Here is a 19,047-nt window from a genome sequence, read left to right on the forward strand (position 1 = left end):
GTAAGATTGCTCTTGCAGGACCATTCATTCATGTTGTTATTCAAGTCATGACATCACGCTTTCCAGCTGAAGCATTACCTCCTCTGCATGAGCCGAGAAGTTGAATTCTTTTCTGTCGTTTCTGTCAGAGTGGGAACGCCACACAAATGGGCAGCGAGGCTTTCTAAGTCAGTCCGCAGTAACTGGACTGCGTGTAACACTATGCAGTATATACCTTATCGGTGTTGAAGTAGTCAAGTAATGACAAGCAGGGTGAGCCAAGACCCCGTGGAACATCTTTTTGGCATCGTCAAGCAGTCATCAGGATGCAGTACTCATCCTACAATTCAGCAATTCATTGCTCTTGCGCACTCTGTGTCAAGAGGAAACTGCGAGCCCGCTGTTCTAAGTTCACTCTTGAATGCAGATGCTGGTGAGCAGGACACTTGCTCTGGGAGGGAGAAAATGATTGACATATTTCTCGATGCCGGAAACTTGAACGCAGCCGACGCACTGCTCACAAAAGCTGTGCCTGGCCATTCTTCCGTTGTTGTGGCATCAAGCGACAGCAGGCTAACCTTTTAAATTGCTGGTTACGTCGCGCGAAAGTTCGTTGCTTGGATGCCCTGAGCACGCTCAAACCATAGCTGCAGAAATAACTGCATTTTACCTCACAACTCGTCTGCATTTCTTCACGAAGAGCATTCACGGAGCCAGCGACAGCAGGCGTCTATGTTGTGTGCGTCCTTGTCCCGTTTTGCGCTAACTCACATACCGTGTCAAAGCGCCGCGTTGACATAGCGCCTGTGTTGTGTGCGTCTTTCTCGGTACCTTGTCCCGTTTTTCGCTACCTCACATACCGCGCGTCAAAGCCCCTTAAATTGAATAGGTGCTGAACAAGTCAATGGCAGGGAAGTTGTGGATTTTCGCAAACAAGATTTTTTTGTTATCATTTCTGCACTGAAGTCAGTTGCAAATAAAAGCTTCATATGGTGTTCATGTGTACATACATCAATTTAATAATTATTACTAAATCAACAACACCACCAAAACTCACATCATAGCGGTAAATAGATCATATTTGCAAGCGCGTTCACTTCTCTAAACCATATATGAGCTCAAAATGCAGCATCAAATTTAGCTTAAACGGTTTACTTCTGAAAGGGGTGAGGAATAAATGACGGTGGGTACACATTCTAAATGGCATTGCTTTCGGGTTTTGATCTTCAAACCACAGTAATGGTCGCGCAAATAATCTGCTCCGCATGTGATGCTGACCGCTTGGTATTCTGCGATGGCGTTTCGCGCCAGAAAATCACTCTGGAAGTTGGAGTTTAGTCAACGACGCGACAGTAGGAACGTTGTATCCTCGCTTAATTACGTGGTTTTCGGACACGCGTTTTAATCCTTAAGAAGGCTAGTCATTGTAACTAACAGGTGGGGAACAGCAAGAAAGAATAAATGAGCGATTATAATTAGTAAATGAGCTGAAAAACGCAAGATAACAGACGAACTTTTCAACACTCCGCCAATTCCCGTGCCTAGGAAAAGTTGCGGTGGCGCCATCTGGTGGCGTCTGTTGGAAAATGGCTTGCCTGCGCCTCGCCGCTCGCGCCACTAGAGAGTATTCTAGTTCACTATATACGTGGCACAAGCACCGCCGCGACTTGGGGCCCGTCACCGCTTCAAACACGGTCATGTCAACTCCGTTCCTTACGCAGGCTGTCCTGATATGGACCGTATAGACGCTGCCTTTCTGCTTCGGCCACTTCTACCTGGTCGAGGAACATCATCCCACGAAGCCGTTCCGTCAGCTACCTCGGATCGAGAACACTGATCAGCAAACCTCGGCATTCACGCTGTTTCCGGAGTGGAACGAACCTCTCATCTGGCAACCTGGTGGCACAATCAACGCGGGATCTTCGTGTATAAATACGTGGCACAAGCACCGCCGCGACTTGGGGCCCGTCACCGCTTCAAACACGGTCATGTCAACTCCGTTCCTTACGCAGGCTGTTCTGATATGGACCGTATAGACGCTGCCTTTCTGCTTCGGCCACTTCTACCCGGTCGAGGAACATCATCCCACGAAGCCCTTCCGTCAGCTACCTCGGATCGAGAACACTGATCAGCAAACCTCGGCATTCATGCTGTTTCCGGAGTGGAACGAACCTCTCATCTGGCAACCTGGTGGCACAATCAACGCGGGATCTTCGTGTATAAATACGTGGCACAAGCACCGGCGCGACTTGGGGCACGTCACCGCTTCAAACACGGTCATGTCAACTCCGTTCCTTACGCAGGCTGTCTTGATATGGACCGTATCGACGATGCCTTTCTGCTTCGGCCACTTCTACCTGGTCGAGGAACATGATCCCACGAAGCCGTTCCGTCAGCTACCTCGGATCGAGAACACTGATCAGCAAACCTCGGCATTCATGCTGTTTCCGGAGTGGAACGAACCTCTCATCTGGCAACCTGGTGGCACAATCAACGTGGGATCTTCGTGTATAAATACGTGGCACAAGCACCGGCGCGACTTGGGGCACATCACCGCTTCAAACACGGTCATGTCAACTCCGTTCCTTACGCAGGCTGTCCTGTAATGGACCGTATCGACGCTGTCTTTCTGCTTCGGCCACTTCTACCCTGTCGAGGAACATCATCCCACGAAGCCTTTCCGTCAGCTACCTCGGATCGAGAACACTGATCAGCAAACCTCGGCATTCATGCTGTTTCCGGAGTGGAACGAACCTCTCATCTGGCAACCTGGTGGCACAATCAACGCGGGATCTTCGTGTATAAATACGTGGCACAAGCACCGGCGCGACTTGGGGCACGTCACCGCTTCAAACACGGTCATGTCAACTCCGTTCCTTACGCAGGCTGTCCTGATATGGACCGTATCGACGCTGCCTTTCTGCTTCGGCCACTTCTACCCGGTCGAGGAACATCATCCCACGAAGCCGTTCCGTCAGCTACCTCGGATCGAGAACACTGATCAGCAAACCTCGGCATTCACGCTGTTTCCGGAGTGGAACGAACCTCTCATCTGGCGACCTGGCGGCACAATCAACGCGGGATCTTCGTGTATAAATACGTGGCACAAGCACCGGCGCGACTTGGGGCACGTCACCGCTTCAAACACGGTCATGTCAACTCCGTTCCTTACGCAGGCTGTCCTGATATGGACCGTATCGACGCTGCCTTTCTGCTTCGGCCACTTCTACCCGGTCGAGGAACATCATCCCACGAAGCCGTTCCGTCAGCTACCTCGGATCGAGAACACTGATCAGCAAACCTCGGCATTCACGCTGTTTCCGGAGTGGAACGAACCTCTCATCTGGCAACCTGGTGGCACAATCAACACGGGATCTTCGCGTATAAATACGTGGCACAAGCACCGGCGCGACTTGGGGCACGTCACCGCTTTAAACACGGTCATGTCAACTCCGTTCCTTACGCAGGTTAGTTACTTACCGAACGCTTGTTCTACTCGTACAGGCGACCCTTTTTTATCCGCGGTGTCGTGCCCACTTGAGTTCATTGATTCTTGCCGCAAACTGTTGTTCGACATGTGTTTACATTGCATCAACGCCTATTTTTTTCGTGTCTTGCTTATGCTCTCTGGCGATGTTGAAGTCAACCCTGGACCTGACCAAAACGACACCCCAGCAACCCTAGAATCAATCGCTGCGGCAATATCGCGCCTTGAATTGTCCCAGAATACTGTTTTGTCCGAGCTTTCCAGCATACGTGGTGCACAGATTAGTATTGAAAAGAACGTCAGCGCCCTTTCATTGCGGGTTGATGCTTTGGAAAAAATTGTAAATGCTGGTCAAACCGAAGAACAAGCTTCGCCCTCAAGCTCGAACGCCGACATTACCAGACTTTCCTCTGAAATCAAAATGCTCACAGAAAAGTGCGACGACGCAGAAAATCGCTTACGCAGGTCAAATTTAATCTTTTTTGGTATCGCGGACTCGAGCGACGAAACCTGGGAGCAATCAGAGGCGCAGGTTGTCACCTTCTGTTCACAACACCTTGGACTGTCGATAAACAGTGATGATATATAACGCGCCCACCGAATGGGCCGCTTTCAGGAATCGAAAAACCGCCCAATCATTGTGAAACTGGCACATTTTAAGGTCAAGTCAAAGATTCTGGCTGCAGGACCAAAGCTGAAAGAAACAAACTTTTCTGTTCGAGAAGATTATTCGGCGCATGTTCGATTAGCCCGAAAGAAGTTATACTGTTTTGGCAAGGAAAGAGATGTCACGTTTAAAATACGTTACGACAAGCTGCTTATCAACAAAAAGCAATACATATATAACGCCGACACAGATTCAGTAGTCGAGCTTTCATCATAGCAGTCATCGTCCGCCTCCAAGTTTCCCTCTAAAGCGCCGCCCCAGCCTTTGCATATTTCACGCGCCATCCCATCTTATCATCACATGGCTGTCATGCTAACAAATATTCGCAGCTACTTACCCAAGAGAGAGGCTGTGGAAGCGCTTCTCGAAGATCACTGCTCAGAAATTGCTATCCTTACTGAGTCATGGCTTACCGATGACATTCGAGACAATGAACTACTCGAGGACAGTAAATCTTTCACTATCTACAGGTTTGACAGAGCTGGCCGAAGAGGAGGGGGTGTTCTGGTTCTGATAAAATCTAGCATACGCTCACACTTCTTGCCAGTCGGCTGTAGCCTTGAATTAGTTTGTGTTAACCTGTCCCTTACTTTTACCGCGACCATACTTATCGCCTGTTACCGGCCGCCAGATTCTGACTGCTCTTTTGTTGATGAATTGTATTCGGTCTTTCTAGACTTGCGGTCCCGCTTTCCCCGTGCACACTTAGTCCTTTGTGGCGATTTTAACTATCCCGACAGCGAATGGGATCAGCTATCAGCACCTTCTCGTCAGTCAAAAAAATTTCTTGAATTAATTCTAATGTTTAACATGGTTCAGTGTGTTAATACTCCAACGGGTGGTAGCAACGTCCTCGATCTTGTATTCGTCTCGAAGCCTGAGTTGTTTAAGTCTCCCTCGTGTACCAGTGGCCTTAGCGATCATAACCTGCTATTTTTAGAGCGCAGCTCTTTGGCGTCCGTTCCTGGGTTTCGCGTCGTCGTCGGCCTCGTAACCAGCTCTGCCCCCCTTTCATCCCCCCAGCGCTAGCAGCGACCGACTGATACCGCTGGATGCCGCTGACGCCGCTAGAGAGTCAAGATAACGTGACTGCATAGAACACCGTCGCCGCCATGCAGAAAGAGGAGGAAAGGGTCCCCCCCCCCCTGTTCTTGTGTGGCGGATAGGGTGCTCTTCAGTTGCCGACGCGCCGGTTATTTCACGTAGGCCCCGGCACGTCGACGAATACGTGACCACCTTCCCACGGCTAGACCTGGTTCTTAGCGCTGCGGAAGCGAGGGTATCATATTGTTTGTGTCGGCATCGGCGGCGTTGTCCCTGAAACCAACTCCGCAGCTGGGGTTGACTCACTATCGAAAAGGTGAAACAGCTTATTTGCTGCGCTCAAATTTCGCATTAGCAAGTAACGTAATCGTCGGTAATTTTTTAATTTGTCATTTGCCATTCCTTCCCGCAAGCCATCAATAAAATATATTCGCGACTATAACAAAGCTGACTATGCTCAAATTAACCAGGTTCAAGAAAAGTTTCTTCGTCATTTTCGTAACTCTGCTCCCTCTCGAACAGTTAATAGTAACTGGTTGCTTTACAAGCAAAAAATGCTGTCGCTGATGGAGTCATATGTGCCTTTTGTGTGCATACGTGGAGATGCTGATAAGCATTGGTTTTCCAATTCTCTTCGAAGATTATTAAAAAAGAAAAAGCGTCTTTTCCGAGCAGCCAAAAATTCAGCCACCGTTTCAAAATGGGATAAATACTTCGAATGTCTCCGTAATTATACGAATCTTTTGAGACGCTCCAAAAAGAAATTTTTTAATAATGATTTGCAAGACATAATTAAAAATAACCTCCAGAAAATCTGGAAGATTCTGTTGCCAAACCATAACTCGCCGCAGGGTATTATCTTGCGTGAGCAAGATGGCTCGCACGTCTCTGCAGATCGCTGTGCAGATCCATGGTAAAACAGCGCGGAAAAAACACGAGGACGGAACAAACACGACAACACGAGCGCTGATATCGAGACTAACATGGCGGGACTGTTATAGTTGAAACACGAAGAAAAGACGGAGCCCAGGGAACTAGAAATGACATTTAGAAGTACAGAAAGGTGGGCAAGTTGGTTATTACTATCCATGGTGTGTCAACTATAACAGTCCCGCCATGTTAGTCTCGATAAACAGCGCTCGTGTTGTCGTGTTTGTTCCGTCCTCGTGTTTTTTCCGCGCTGTTTTACCATGGATAGTAATAACCAACTTGCCCACCTTTCTGTACTTCTAGCTGTGCAGATGTTATGAACAATTACTTCTCTTCCGTTTTCACTCATGAACCCGTCCTCCATGTACCCAACCATAACAGCTCTCATTTCAGCCAGATGCCCCCAATCTCCATTTCTGCCGAAGGCATACGTAAACTTATCGACAGTTTGAAGTCGTCTAGCGCCCCTGGACCTGACGAGATACCTACCAAAATACTAAAAGGCACTAGAAAAATTTCATGTCATATATTACAAATAATCTTTAGCCAATCAATTTCAAGTAGTTCGATTCCAAATGACTGGAAGTTAAGTAGGGTTGTTCCGGTTTTCAAGTCAGGTGATCGCTCTGATCCATCAAACTATCGCCCTATTTCATTAACATGTATTGCTTGCAAAATGCTAGAACATATCATATACTCACAGGTTGCTCTTCATCTAGACAAAAATTCCTTCTTCTTTGCCAACCAGCATGGATTCCGTTCTGGTTTCTCGTGTGATACCCAGCTTTACGAATTTACTACGGACCTTAACCTCAATTTGGATTCTTCATTTCAAACTGATATTATCTATCTGGATTTCTCTAAGGCCTTTGACCGTGTCCCACATCAACGTCTGATGTTTAAACTCTCATCCCTCTCTCTTGACCCCTTGGTACTATCATGGATTTCCTCCTTCCTTTCAGACCGCACTCAGTTCACTGTTATTGGCGACCATCGCTCCAAAAACTCCAATGTCATTTCAGGCGTGCCCCAAGGCCCTGTCCTCGGTCCACTTTTATTTTTAGTCTTTATAAACGACCTCCCTACAGGCATTTCATCCACAATCCGCCTTTTCGCTGACGATTGTGTACTTTATCGTCGCATCACTAATACATCTGACCAGTTGCTCCTGCAGAAAGACCTCAACACAATAGAAACCTGGTGCGCCACCTGGCTGATGAAACTGAATGTGTCCAAGTGTAAGAGCATGCAAGTCTCCCGAAAACGCTCCAACCTTGATTATTCATACTCACTGAACTCCATGATCATTTCACGTGTAGAATCATACCGATATCTGGGAGTTATTATCACAGACAAACTGAACTGGTCTGAGCATATCACGAAACTTGTGGCGGACACATCTAAAACACTTGGCTTCATCAGGCGTTCTCTCTCTTTATCCCCCAGTAACATTCGTAAGCTCGCATATGAAGTATACATTAGACCTAAACTTGAATATGCCTGCGCAATATGGAGCCCTCATCAACAATACTTAATTGACTTACTAGAAAGCATCCAGAATCGTGCAGCTCGCTTCATCTGCTCAAAATATGATACACGGATCAGCGTTAGTGCCATCAAATCATCCATTGATCTCGACTCGTTAACTCATCGAAGGAAGACATTACGGCTGAGTTTATTTCATAATCTATATTACAACCGCCCTGACCTGCGAACCTCCCTTCTGGTACCACCTGTACGAACGTCCCGTCGGCTCTTCAATTCCCTGAGCGTGCAGCGTATTACTGGTTCCACAAACGCATTCAATAAATCATTCTTACCCTTGGCTATTGATTAATGGAATTCACTTCCCGAAACTATTGTCCATGAGCGTGACAACTCAAAATTCAGGCAGTTAACATCCGCTCATTTTTCTAAATAAACTGATGAGCAGCAATAGGATTTCATTTTTCTTTTGCTTTACTTTTCTGTAGTACACTGCATTTTTTTGTTCAGTACCCGATTGCTTTTCCTTTTTGTGTGTGAATATACTGTTTTGTTGTTTGTTAAAAGTATGCGGACCATAACTGCCTGTGTAATTTTCGTCCGTTTGTTTTCCCTATATTTCAAAATGCACGGATCATAGAAATGCACGTACATCACCATGCCTCATTGTGTTTTTTTTTTGTCTGTATAAATATGACCATGGCCATACTTTCTTGTCCCCCCCCTCCCCCTTATGTAATGCCCAAACCAGGGCCCTTAAGGGATAATAAATGATGATGATGATGATGCTGATGATGATGAGTGGTTACAGGGCGCTCAAATTATGTCGCAAGAGACGCACTCCGTTTTGGCTTCTCTTTTCATCTCGCTAGTAACTTTAATTCAAAGTCACCATATACCTCAAATTCGTTCGCGGTGTGCGCGGTGTCCTTATTGTAGACCGTGCTTTAGAAGCAGACTCGACTACGCAAGCACAATGTGTCAAGAGACATGCAGCGGGGATAATTGGCATGCACGAACATCGCTCAGTTCGTATGTTGATATGAAGGCTAGTGCCCGTTCAAGGTCCACAAACGCCTCGCGATATAGTGCAGATCCTTTCTAAGTGTTTCCTTGGTTCTTTAAGTCTAACAAATGTCAATTCTTCAGATTGCGTTGACACGACGCCTGTCATATCGCGAGGCGTAGTGCTGGTCGCGTACGAAGCTTGCAACACTTGCAAGGCGCGCTGGCTCTGTCCTGTGTCCCGGGACCTGGCTCTATAATTGAAAGAAGGCTCCCAGTCTTGGGTTCTTCCCGACGCCTACCTCCACGGCTCCTCTGGTCGTGACATTATGTTCCCAGTTCACGTTGTCGTATGCACCGCTTATGTCAAGGGCGGCTAAGTACAGAGGTCTGTTTTCCGCCTTAGCTATTTCTATGCATTGGGTAAGCCCGAACAGGCTATCATCTGAACTTCTCTGAACTTCTGAACTTCTACGAGTATCCTATTACTTTCTACTCATGACGGCATTTTTAATTTCACCGCCTGCATTACATTGATCACGGTAACAGATCTCTTCGTAATCGGTCGGAAGTATTTTATGTTCATTTTATCTCCTTTCCCTTTATAAATCCAATTCATTTTACTCTCTTCAGCTGCGAGGAATTCGCTTATTTGTTATGACTGTCTTCAACGCTTTTACCAGCGTGTCCTTGCTTCTTGGGCCAAGTTCATTAATCAGCTTAACTGAAATTTAGTCTATCCCTGTGGATGTGGATTTAGGTATTTGCTTCTGCCTTTTTCCAGTTAAGATTAGTCAGTTATAAGCTGTTCTTTACTGTCTGTTCTGTGTTGCTGCCTCACTTGGGGAGATTACCCTATCGTCGCTCCTAAATGACGGAGCTATAACTGACGTAACGTAGTTCCCAGCATCGTCTCTCTCTAAATATTTTGCCTCTTGCCGGCCCGGTTAGCTCAATTGGTAGAGCGACTGCTCCGGGGAAGCTGTGGTCCCGGGTTCGAACCCCGGACCAGGACGAATTTTTCTTTAACTGAGTTTCTGAGAAAGCTGTTAGCTTTCCTTTGTAGCCGTATGGCTGCGCTCGGGTGGATGTCAATGAGTAATTACTCCCTTATTATATTTTCCCTCAGCATCTTGAATCTGTTCCTGCTTTCTTTGATTCGTTTTACCCAGCCAGCTTATATGCTTCCTGAATTTTCTTGGCCCCCCTTTATTTGCATCACGAACTTCAGCCAGCCAGTGATGAGAGGACTGCTTTATTTTAGCCTGGACTAGGACCTGAAGTTGCTGTTTCTTTTCTCGATAGGATTCCTATCTTTGGCCTATTTCCTCTTCAGATAACTGCGCCTCGACATCTCGGTGCCTCGGTGCCTCGATGCCAGCGCCGTGAACGGCGGTGCGCTGCATCGGAGTACCCTAGTCTTGCTCCATGGAGGAGGGAAAGACTTGCTCCTTGCCGAGCGCGTCGTCTGCTACACACATGTGGTTTCTGCGAGCTTCCGTTGCATTCTGCATGGCTGCAGGAAAATAATGATTGAATTACGGCAGCTTCTGCTTCGAAGCTAGGCATTATCTAGAAGAGAGCGCTTGTGTGATGAGAAATTAGCGTGCTAATATCGTGAAACAAGGGTCACAACGCCGTCGACTTGCTCACCAGCGCTGTTTCTTGCTTAGCTCAATGGCTCGTGTTTTTGTAGCGCAGACTCCAGGGCATAGTTCTTACAATGTAAACAGATCAGACATTGCTTCCGTGTATTGGGGCACTGTAACCTTGAAATGGATCGCAGTGAATGTCATGTTTGCTGCGGCGCTGCGCAGTTGGCCTGCATTGCATGCAGAAAGCTGGTTGGTATGAGCAGTCCATTGACTGAGTGCCTGAAGCATGGCTACTCGCATGAAACGGGATAGTGAACACAGAATACAAGCAAACCACCTCCGTCGTCGTCTAATCAGAAGCGCTTTGTTTAGGGTCCGACTTTTGATGTCTAGCGTAAAATGCTGCTTCTTCCTCAGCACTCCCCCATATACCATTCTAAAAGAAGTTTTACGGCTGTGTTTTCTGAACATCGCGTGGGTAGAGTTATTTCATGAATTGACTGCAAGAGAAATCAGCGGGAAGAGAGGTATGCACAGCGAAGAGAAATGACAGAGGAAGCACGAATTTATTAAAAATGAAATTTATTGCCCGTAATCACAGGAAGTTTTTATTCCATTTGCGCCATTCCCTTGAAAAATGCTTTCTGTCCCTCACCTCTCCTTAGAACAAAAAAAAAATAAGCGACACTTGTACTGCGTGTAGGCTAAATTGATGGTGATGATATTGATGATGATGAATATTTATGACGCAAGGGCATCTGCGGCCGAAGACCGCCATGGCACAAGGTATTTCCGTGCTGAAAAGTTCTATAATGCAATAACGTCATAGAGGCTTCATCATAGAATATCATACAATTTGTTGGTTTAGTAGGTTTATGGTTTATGAGGTTTAACGTCCCAAAGCGACTAAGGCTATGAGAGACGCCGTAGTGGAGGGCTCCGGAAATTTCGACCACCTGCGGTTCTTCAACGTGCACTGAAATCGCACAGTACACGGGCCTCTAGAATTTCTCCTCCAAAGAAATTCTAGCCGCCGCGGCCGGGATCGAACCTGCATCTTTCGGGTCAGCAGCCGAGCACCATAACCACTGAGCCACCGCGGCGGCGGTCATAAAATTTGTATGATATATCATACAATTTCATGATATTCTGTGACATCTCTATGATTACTGTATGATTTTGTATGAAACGTAGGACATTTGTATGATAATTTTCTGCGATTTGAATGATAATTTTATGATATTTGTATGACAAACTGTACGAGTTTATTGCATCATACAATTTTTTTTAGCAGGGTTTCGTTTGCTCAAGGTGCGGTCAAATACCCTTTCCACAAGTATTTCACCCTGAATAAGCCGAACAGTAGGCCAGGGGAAACTTGTACCCACCGTATCACCGGTGAGCACCCGGCGCAACAGGGGATCGAACCTCGCACTTCCCGCATGCAAGGCGGATGCTCAACCATTAGGCCACCGCTGCGGTGTATAGGATAAATTAATGCAATCGCAAACTAACACCCTGGCCTGCAATGTTAGATATGCGATATTGAAGGCTCATCTAAGCGTTGAAAGGGCATCACATTAAGAGGAGTTGATTACAGGAAAGGAGCAAATTCATCAACGCAACAACGATCGAAAAACAAGCATTGTCAATAGCACTAGTGGCATATGCAGTAATTAAATGAGATTCAGCAACCAAATCGAGAACTTCACCAACATGGACAAAAAAGTGCAGGAATCGACAGCAACGCAAAATGATAACGCTGTTACCTCTTAGGTAAATGCATTATTACATAGTAATATCCAAGAATATATTAGATCCTTTTACATATAAACGTCGCAAAGAGTCCCACGTCATAGTTTACATATAAACGTCCCAATTCGCTAAACGAATTGGGTTCGCCCCGAAGTAGAGCTTGGAAGCGAGTAAAAAGAAATAGAAGCGAGTCGTGCGCCGTCAGTGCAAATGGAATCGAACAGGACGGGCCTCGGAGAAAGGTCAGCAAGAGAATGAAATCAAAGAGAACCAAGATGAAGACAACTGAGTCAGTTGCAAGCGAGCTGCTGCACGAACATCCCAGCACAGTGAGAAAGAAGCTGAGACGAACGAGCCCAGCGTTCATTAAGGACTCAGTCTGGAGACGAAAGCGCAAAGAGTAGAGCGCAGGTCGAGAAGAAAGAAGACAGGAGAAGTGTAGCCGTCATGAGCGAACTGGCGCACAATTCGTTCGCAAAAGACGCGCTAGCCGCAGGAAGAGAGGAAGGCCTCATAGTCTGAACAGAAACAGAGAGGAGTACGAGTAGGGAGCTGGGCCAGGGCCTGAGTAGCAGGCGGACGAAGAGCACTGTTCGCTACAGGAGGAAAGGGCAGAGTCACGAGCAGAAGAGAATGAAGAATGCGACTTAAAGCTTGAGGGAGACAGTCCTGTTCCGAACCCACTGTGTAGGCCGAATGTACAAATATAGGTTCGCAGGCCCTGAACTTGTGTGCTCCCTGTTTGTAATGTTGTAAATGTACTGCCTCATTGTGGCCTGTATTTTTACAACTGTCAAGTGTCATGTACGGAAGCATCCTTGTAGTGATGTATGTATCTTGGCATTTGAGCCTCATGTAGGGCGCCAGAAATGTGGGTGCTTTCTTAAATGCCTCCGCGCACGGGGTGAGTACACAGCCCAAGATTGGGCTTCCTTACATGTCCCGGCGGCGTGCGAAGAGATTCCCACTGCGTGGTTCGAGCACCGAGCCGAAATGGGTCCGGTGCGCTCGATCGTGCGCTTTCAGTCCAAGAGAATCAGCACGTTCACAGTGCAGACAACTACAATACAAACACAAGCACTGTATTGCACTGATTCAGCTAATGCGCACCAGGTGTCCACCAAGAATTTTCTCAGACAGGTGCAAGTGCGCATTTTTATAAATGTAAAAAGTGCATGCGGAACATTTCTCTCTTCGGTTGTTGAATGTGTTTAGTTTTTCATCTGTGTATGCGTCTGTGTAAAATGCAAGCGTAGATGTGCGGCGCGCCAGGGGAGAGGAAGACGAACGCCGCCGAGAGTGCCGTTTGAGCCATAAGAGGAAGGAACCGGCGGCCTGCTGTTTCGCGGAACGGCAGACCCCCAGGGGTCAGACTTGCAGCCTCCAATGCAGGTCCGAATGCTGACCTTTTCTTTCACCTCGCTCCGTTTAGTCGTTATTTTTACTGTATGTATAGCATGGATGGTGCAGGGAGGAGGTTCAGCATTCCGGGGAGCCTGGACGTGCTGCATCTGTGCGGCCTTTTCCTCACCCGGACTCATTGCTGACCATGTATGCTGCAGTGCTTGTGTGTGTAGTAGAATTGACATTCGAGCGAGTTGGTACAGGATTTTGGAAAATTTCAGCGCACACAGGACAGGGACAAGGAAAAGAACACCACAAGCGCTTACTCGCAACTAAGCGTTTATTCACAAACGCAGAAAATATAGGCATGCAAACAAGAAAAACAAAAAACATCACAACTTCTGCAATCACGCTGGCGCGTCCAGATATTCAAATTCTCGTTCATGCAGGACAACAGGTGGGTCACTAACACATGTAGGCTGGTTTTTATAGATATGATATGCTTCTGATACCTCTCTAGTCAATTGATTAGGATGCCTAAACAAAACAGTTGTTTTATCTTACAGCCCCTGCATTCCATACAGTGCCTGGCAAGATTCGAAGAAGGCGGTTTACCCAACGGCAAGTTGTGCTCTTGTAAGCGAACATTCGTGCAACGGCCAGTTTGACCGACATACCGTCTTTGTCAAAAGTAACCAGGCTGCATAGTTTGCTTCTCATTTGTATAGTAGAGCCTTTACGGCTTTCCCTGAGGTCAAAAAGTTCTTTGAAGGTGAGGAGACGGGTTCTCCTTACCACACAGAGATTTAGAGCTTGAGGGCTGGCATAATAGTTGAAATATACGACGGAGAAGCAAAACCATGCAGCCTGGTTACTTTTGACAAAGACTGTACATGCGCCCACAAGACAGCGGAATCTGGTACACTACACCTTTTTCGCATTTGATGTACCGGTTTATATGGTTCACATTGCACACCTTCCGCATCTGGTTGCGAGTAAGCGCTTGTGGTGTTCTCTTCCTTGTCCCTGTCTTGTGTGCGCTGAAATTTTCCAGCGTGTGTGTGTGTGTAGGAGAGGAGGGGGGGGTGTATAGCTGTCACCTACCGCGCAAGACGTGGAATCGCCGGTCCCTCCCTCCTCTGGGGTTCTGCTTGCGCGGAAATATGCTCTGGCCCTGCAGAAACCGCCCCGCTTCGCGAGTGGCCCCTCTGTTCTGAGGGCTGAGTGTCTGAGGACAGTTCGTTAGAGATGTGTACGAGGTCGACGGACTACGCCAGCGTACCAGCAGCGAAATCGCCGTTAAGTCGCCGACACCACCGCTGCCGACAACCCACCTGCTCCGGCCATGTTGGCAACCGTCGTCGCCGCCGGGGTGGCCACCAAGGAAGACGGATGCCTGGGGCGCCTGGAGCGAAGTTAGGGCCCCAGCAGCAGACGGCGGCTCGAGGAAACGGTGCGTTGCCACCTGGGCCTGTCAAGACGGCGCGTCACCGCCGCTATCATACGCGTCGGCCAACGCATGGACCACCCAGCGAAGAGTGGAGCGGGGCCAGCACCGGGTGCCTTTCCCGTTTCGGGGCTACACTGTCACCGAGCGGGAGGCGGAATCGGGCAGCGTCCACATGCCCCTTTCTCAGGACGCTGTCACCTGTGAGGCGTGCGGTCCGCTCGTCGTACACGACTCGCACTACACCGGGCGCCTGCATCCCGAGGCCAGGCAGACCACCGCCGTCCCTGCAGTGCCCTGCGAGCAGGCACCATCGATGTCCAACGAGGAGCTGGCGGCGACGGTGCGCGGCGGGATGCAGGCAGACCCGGCGTTTGCGGCGTTTGAGGGGAGTAGCACTCTACCTATTGTCGATTTTTCTCTTTGAAAAAGTGCTAAAAATTTACTTTCATTTGCACGCCGAATGCAGTTGTAGGTCATTTTGCCCTAACTTAGATTAATGAATGCCGGTGTAGTTGGCATTCACCCGTAATATAGACGAAACAAATCCCCACTATCGAGTGTATAGTGAATAAACTTTATTATTACCAGTAACTGAGCTTTTACGTCGATCAGTACACCAAAAGTTCGTAGCAGCTTGAGGCTGGTGGTCAAGGGCTCGCCTTAGGTGTACGTCCGAAGGCTTCACAGTTACGTATGCTGTGAAATACTCCCTGTCTTAACCGCTGCAGTTGCCTAAATGGTACTGAATATTTTTGTTTTAAAAATCCCGATATTCACTAAAAGAGTCTGCCACCAAAGGCAAGCTGCTGCACGCGGGTCTTCCAGTTGCCAGTGAAGCCTTGCACTTTGCAGTGGGCAGTGCGCACAGAACCGCGCGGGTACACAGCAGAGTAGGTGCGGCGTTGTATGCGGTTTCGACAACAGGCAGGACCTGGCTGTGGTCGCGCGTGTCCACCCGACAGGCTCGGCGATTTCCATCACTCAGAGGGGAACGGCCAGGTAACCTCGTCGCGCCCGGGCCTTACAGCACACCAACATCGCCAGGCACAGAGTCACCAGCTGAAACGGGAGGTAGGGATTAGGCATGGCTTAACAAGACGTGTGCTAAGACAATCGTAGTTTTCTGAATTGAATGGGCTCAGTGTTGACTGAATGGGTGACGTCGTACGGAAAGAGACTACGTCCCATTGTTAACAATGGGACATCGCGCGACTACAAAGGGACGCTGTTGTCTCGTTCCGCACGTCCTGGTCCATCCCATCAACACTGAGTGCATTCAATTCACAATAACATATAGTGCAAGCTAGCCCAGTTTCTCGCGTTGCTGGAGATCACAGCTGCGAAAGTAGGGACATTGCACTCAATAAAAGGAAGTTTAAAAGAGCATTGTTCGCTTGTAGGGTTACTTTTAGAGGTGTATCTATATAAGAACATTTGTATAGAAAAATTTGTCAATCTCGGCAGCTAGAAGTATCTCTGACAAGGTTGCACTGCCGTATCCCCCCTCTAAATTTCTATCTGCACAGGTCTGGTTTGGCGTTATCTCCCCTCTGTGTATTTTGCCGTGAGCCTGAATCTATCGATCATTTTTGGCTTCACTGTCGTCGTTTCACCTCTTTGAGAAGAAGACTGCTGGAGTTGCCCTTACAGCATCTTGGACCTAGTTTGAGCAGCCCACTCTTGCTATCACTTGGCGCCACCACGCTTGGGTTCAGCCACAGGTCTGTTTGTGACGCTGTTCAAAATTTCCTGCTGGAAACTCATCGACTGCCTTGCTAAAGCTTACAGTATCTTCAATTCTATGCTTTATTACATTTTTAATTACTCACTTCTTTTTTATTTTTTCCCCTCACTTCTCTCTCTCTCTCTCTCTTCGATCCAAACTCCTACCTTTCTTCACTCCCTGTCCTCCTTGTGGTAAACTCCCCCGGTGTTGCTCTCCCGTGTGCTTTTCTTTTGCCTTTAGTATGTACAGATGAATAGCAACCTTTACCTCCCGATTCTTGCCCGATACCCCAGGGTGGGTATGTGCCATTCTTTCAAAGGCAAACAATAAAAACAACAATATAAGAGAGAAGTCGGCATCTCTGATCGGTGGAATGCCATAACCTGATAAACGCGCCAGTTTTGAACATTCAACGGGTAAACATTTTATAACAGAAGACATGTACTATTCCGTGACCGTACTCAGAGCTTTTTCCGTCATTTTCCTTATCGCGTGATTGATGGTCCCTCGTATCATCTGTACTTGAGTGTAAAACGCTGTAACTCATTTCTCTTCAGCTTAAAAAGCAGTACGCGCAGTAGTCTTGGAAAATGCCGGTAAAATAAATAGACCATTTGGTTTTTCCCCCTAAATATATACTCATGGGGTTCCAAACGGAACTTTATCTGACTGTATAATACACTTCGTCTTGGAACCAGCCAAAAGACGCGACACAGGAAGAGAGAAGAAAACAGGACAGGCCCCGAGTTAGCCCTTTAACTCGTTAGTGGGGAAGGCAACTTCTAAGCTGGCATTGCACTGCCAATCCCTTGAATGTAAATTGGTAGATAACCCACCAGTTTGCACGCCTGATTTTAATGCGTTTTCAGTCGTGCATAGAAATGGTCAAGAAATCAATACAGAGACAGTTTAGGCATACTGTATCTCAAAGGCAATGGCCGCGTGTGTTGCTAAACTGTAAATGTTCACCGGAAAGAATTTGCTTTTCTAGATGATGTCTTAGTACAATGGTGTCCGCCTTTCACTGATTTGGGTCATGTGCGTGCGTATCTTCGTGCGAGTCTTCATTTCCCTCTTTACTTCTATAAAATTTCGGTTCGTTGTAGTGTCTCCGTCTTTTGGCTGCTTTTGAGATGAATCAGTACAACCACACCCAGTCACCAGCTTTGCTGAGGAGTATAATACACTGCTTATTACTCAGGAGTTTATTGCGAAGAGAAAGAAATGCTGGGGAAGCCTCGTTGTTTTGCCTGGCAGCAACATTCGGGGTAAGTGTTTGAAAACCGGACGAGATCATGTAGGCATAACGGGAAGCGTGCATCTCATCTGAACCTTGTGTCAGGGATATTTTTGTCCTCTTGGCCGCACAAACATTGTCGTACGTATATCTGCCACTCTTGTCGCATTTTGCAAAACATTTTTTTTTACTTCGTTGTAGCGGAACTGCACTCTGTCTTTTCGTTCGCTTAACCAAGAGAAAGAGTGCCGCACCACAGAGAAGGCACAGCGGATGTGCTGTTGGTCAGTTGGGCCTACAACTGAACTGGCTAGTATTTTGCCCCGTTATGTGCATACACGATAGAGTTTCTATGGCTCATGCAAGAGCAGCAGCCCGGGGCGAGACGTCTGTGCTGTAAAACTGTTTATTCTCCGTCTCAGAAGGGAACTGCGGTGGGCCGCGGAGAGGGTGAAAAAGCAGGAGGAGAAGGATGGTGCGCGCTCGCCGAGCGAGTACGCGCGTGGCTGTCTCGGTTGCCTCACGTAAACATCACAGTTCACGTGCGCCGCAGGTGTGGGAAATCGCAGAGAAATTTCTTATTAACATCGGAGCCCAAGTGTCCTCCCAGCCACAAAATCAGAACGTGCTTCCGCTGCAGTTTTCCATCTCCAAGCGGTTAACGGAACACGCATTTCTGCCGGCTCCGTTCGAAGAGGGCTTCGAAGAGTCTTCCGAGAAGTGTTTTCGGTCGCGAATGTTGGATCTGCCATCATTGGCTTTGATTTTTTGACAAAGCAAGGTCTCCTTGTCGATGTGAAGCGAAAGCGCCTTCTTTACTCCGCAAAAAATATCTCAATGGCTTTAACAATACGTTTTTCTGGGCAAGTTGGAAGTAATTCATATTGTGGACCAGCGCAAAACGGACAATGGACCAAGGAAAGAGAAGACGACACGGGCGCTGTCTAGTAACTGCAATTTTATTGAAAAACCACGTGAAATATGTACCAGTACTACAGCAGCGATCAGGTAGGCAGGGAGATCTTTGAAGCTTACTGCATCGCTAAGAACACCGACACGTCTGTTGCGAAACCATCCGTGGCGTTGCAGAGAAACGAGATAGCCTTCCTCGATAACTGTCGTACATTCGCTGTGTAATCTTCGATGTGGTTCTGGTTTTTTGGCTGTTGCTTTTGTTTCGTACCTTATGTATTTCACGTGGTTTTTCAATAAAATTTAAGTTGCTAGACAGCGCCCGTGTCGTCTTCTCTTCCCTTGGTCCATTGTCCGTTTTGCGCTGGTCCACAATATGGATCTCCATTGCACCGCGCGCAAGTACTGATGTACCACCCTCATGTGCTACA

The 19,047-nt window shown here is 47.6% G+C and overlaps 1 protein-coding gene across 1 annotated transcript in view; it reads right to left on the minus strand.

Moving 5' to 3' along the window:
• Positions 1-13,613: 13,613 nt before the first annotated feature.
• LOC149367734 (uncharacterized) overlaps positions 13,614-19,047 on the minus strand; it is a 55,853-nt gene continuing 50,419 nt past the window's right edge. The window contains exon 5 of the mRNA XM_089557332.1: positions 13,614-15,800. Within this exon, the coding sequence (XP_089413458.1) occupies positions 15,723-15,800 (78 nt within the window). The 3' untranslated portion in view covers positions 13,614-15,722. The remainder of the gene's footprint in view (positions 15,801-19,047) is intronic.

Source organism: Amblyomma mixtum, chromosome 1 (genome assembly GCF_055824585.1).
Source record: "Amblyomma mixtum isolate Tamu chromosome 1, ASM5582458v1, whole genome shotgun sequence".
In the NCBI taxonomy this organism is placed as follows: domain Eukaryota; kingdom Metazoa; phylum Arthropoda; class Arachnida; order Ixodida; family Ixodidae; genus Amblyomma; species Amblyomma mixtum.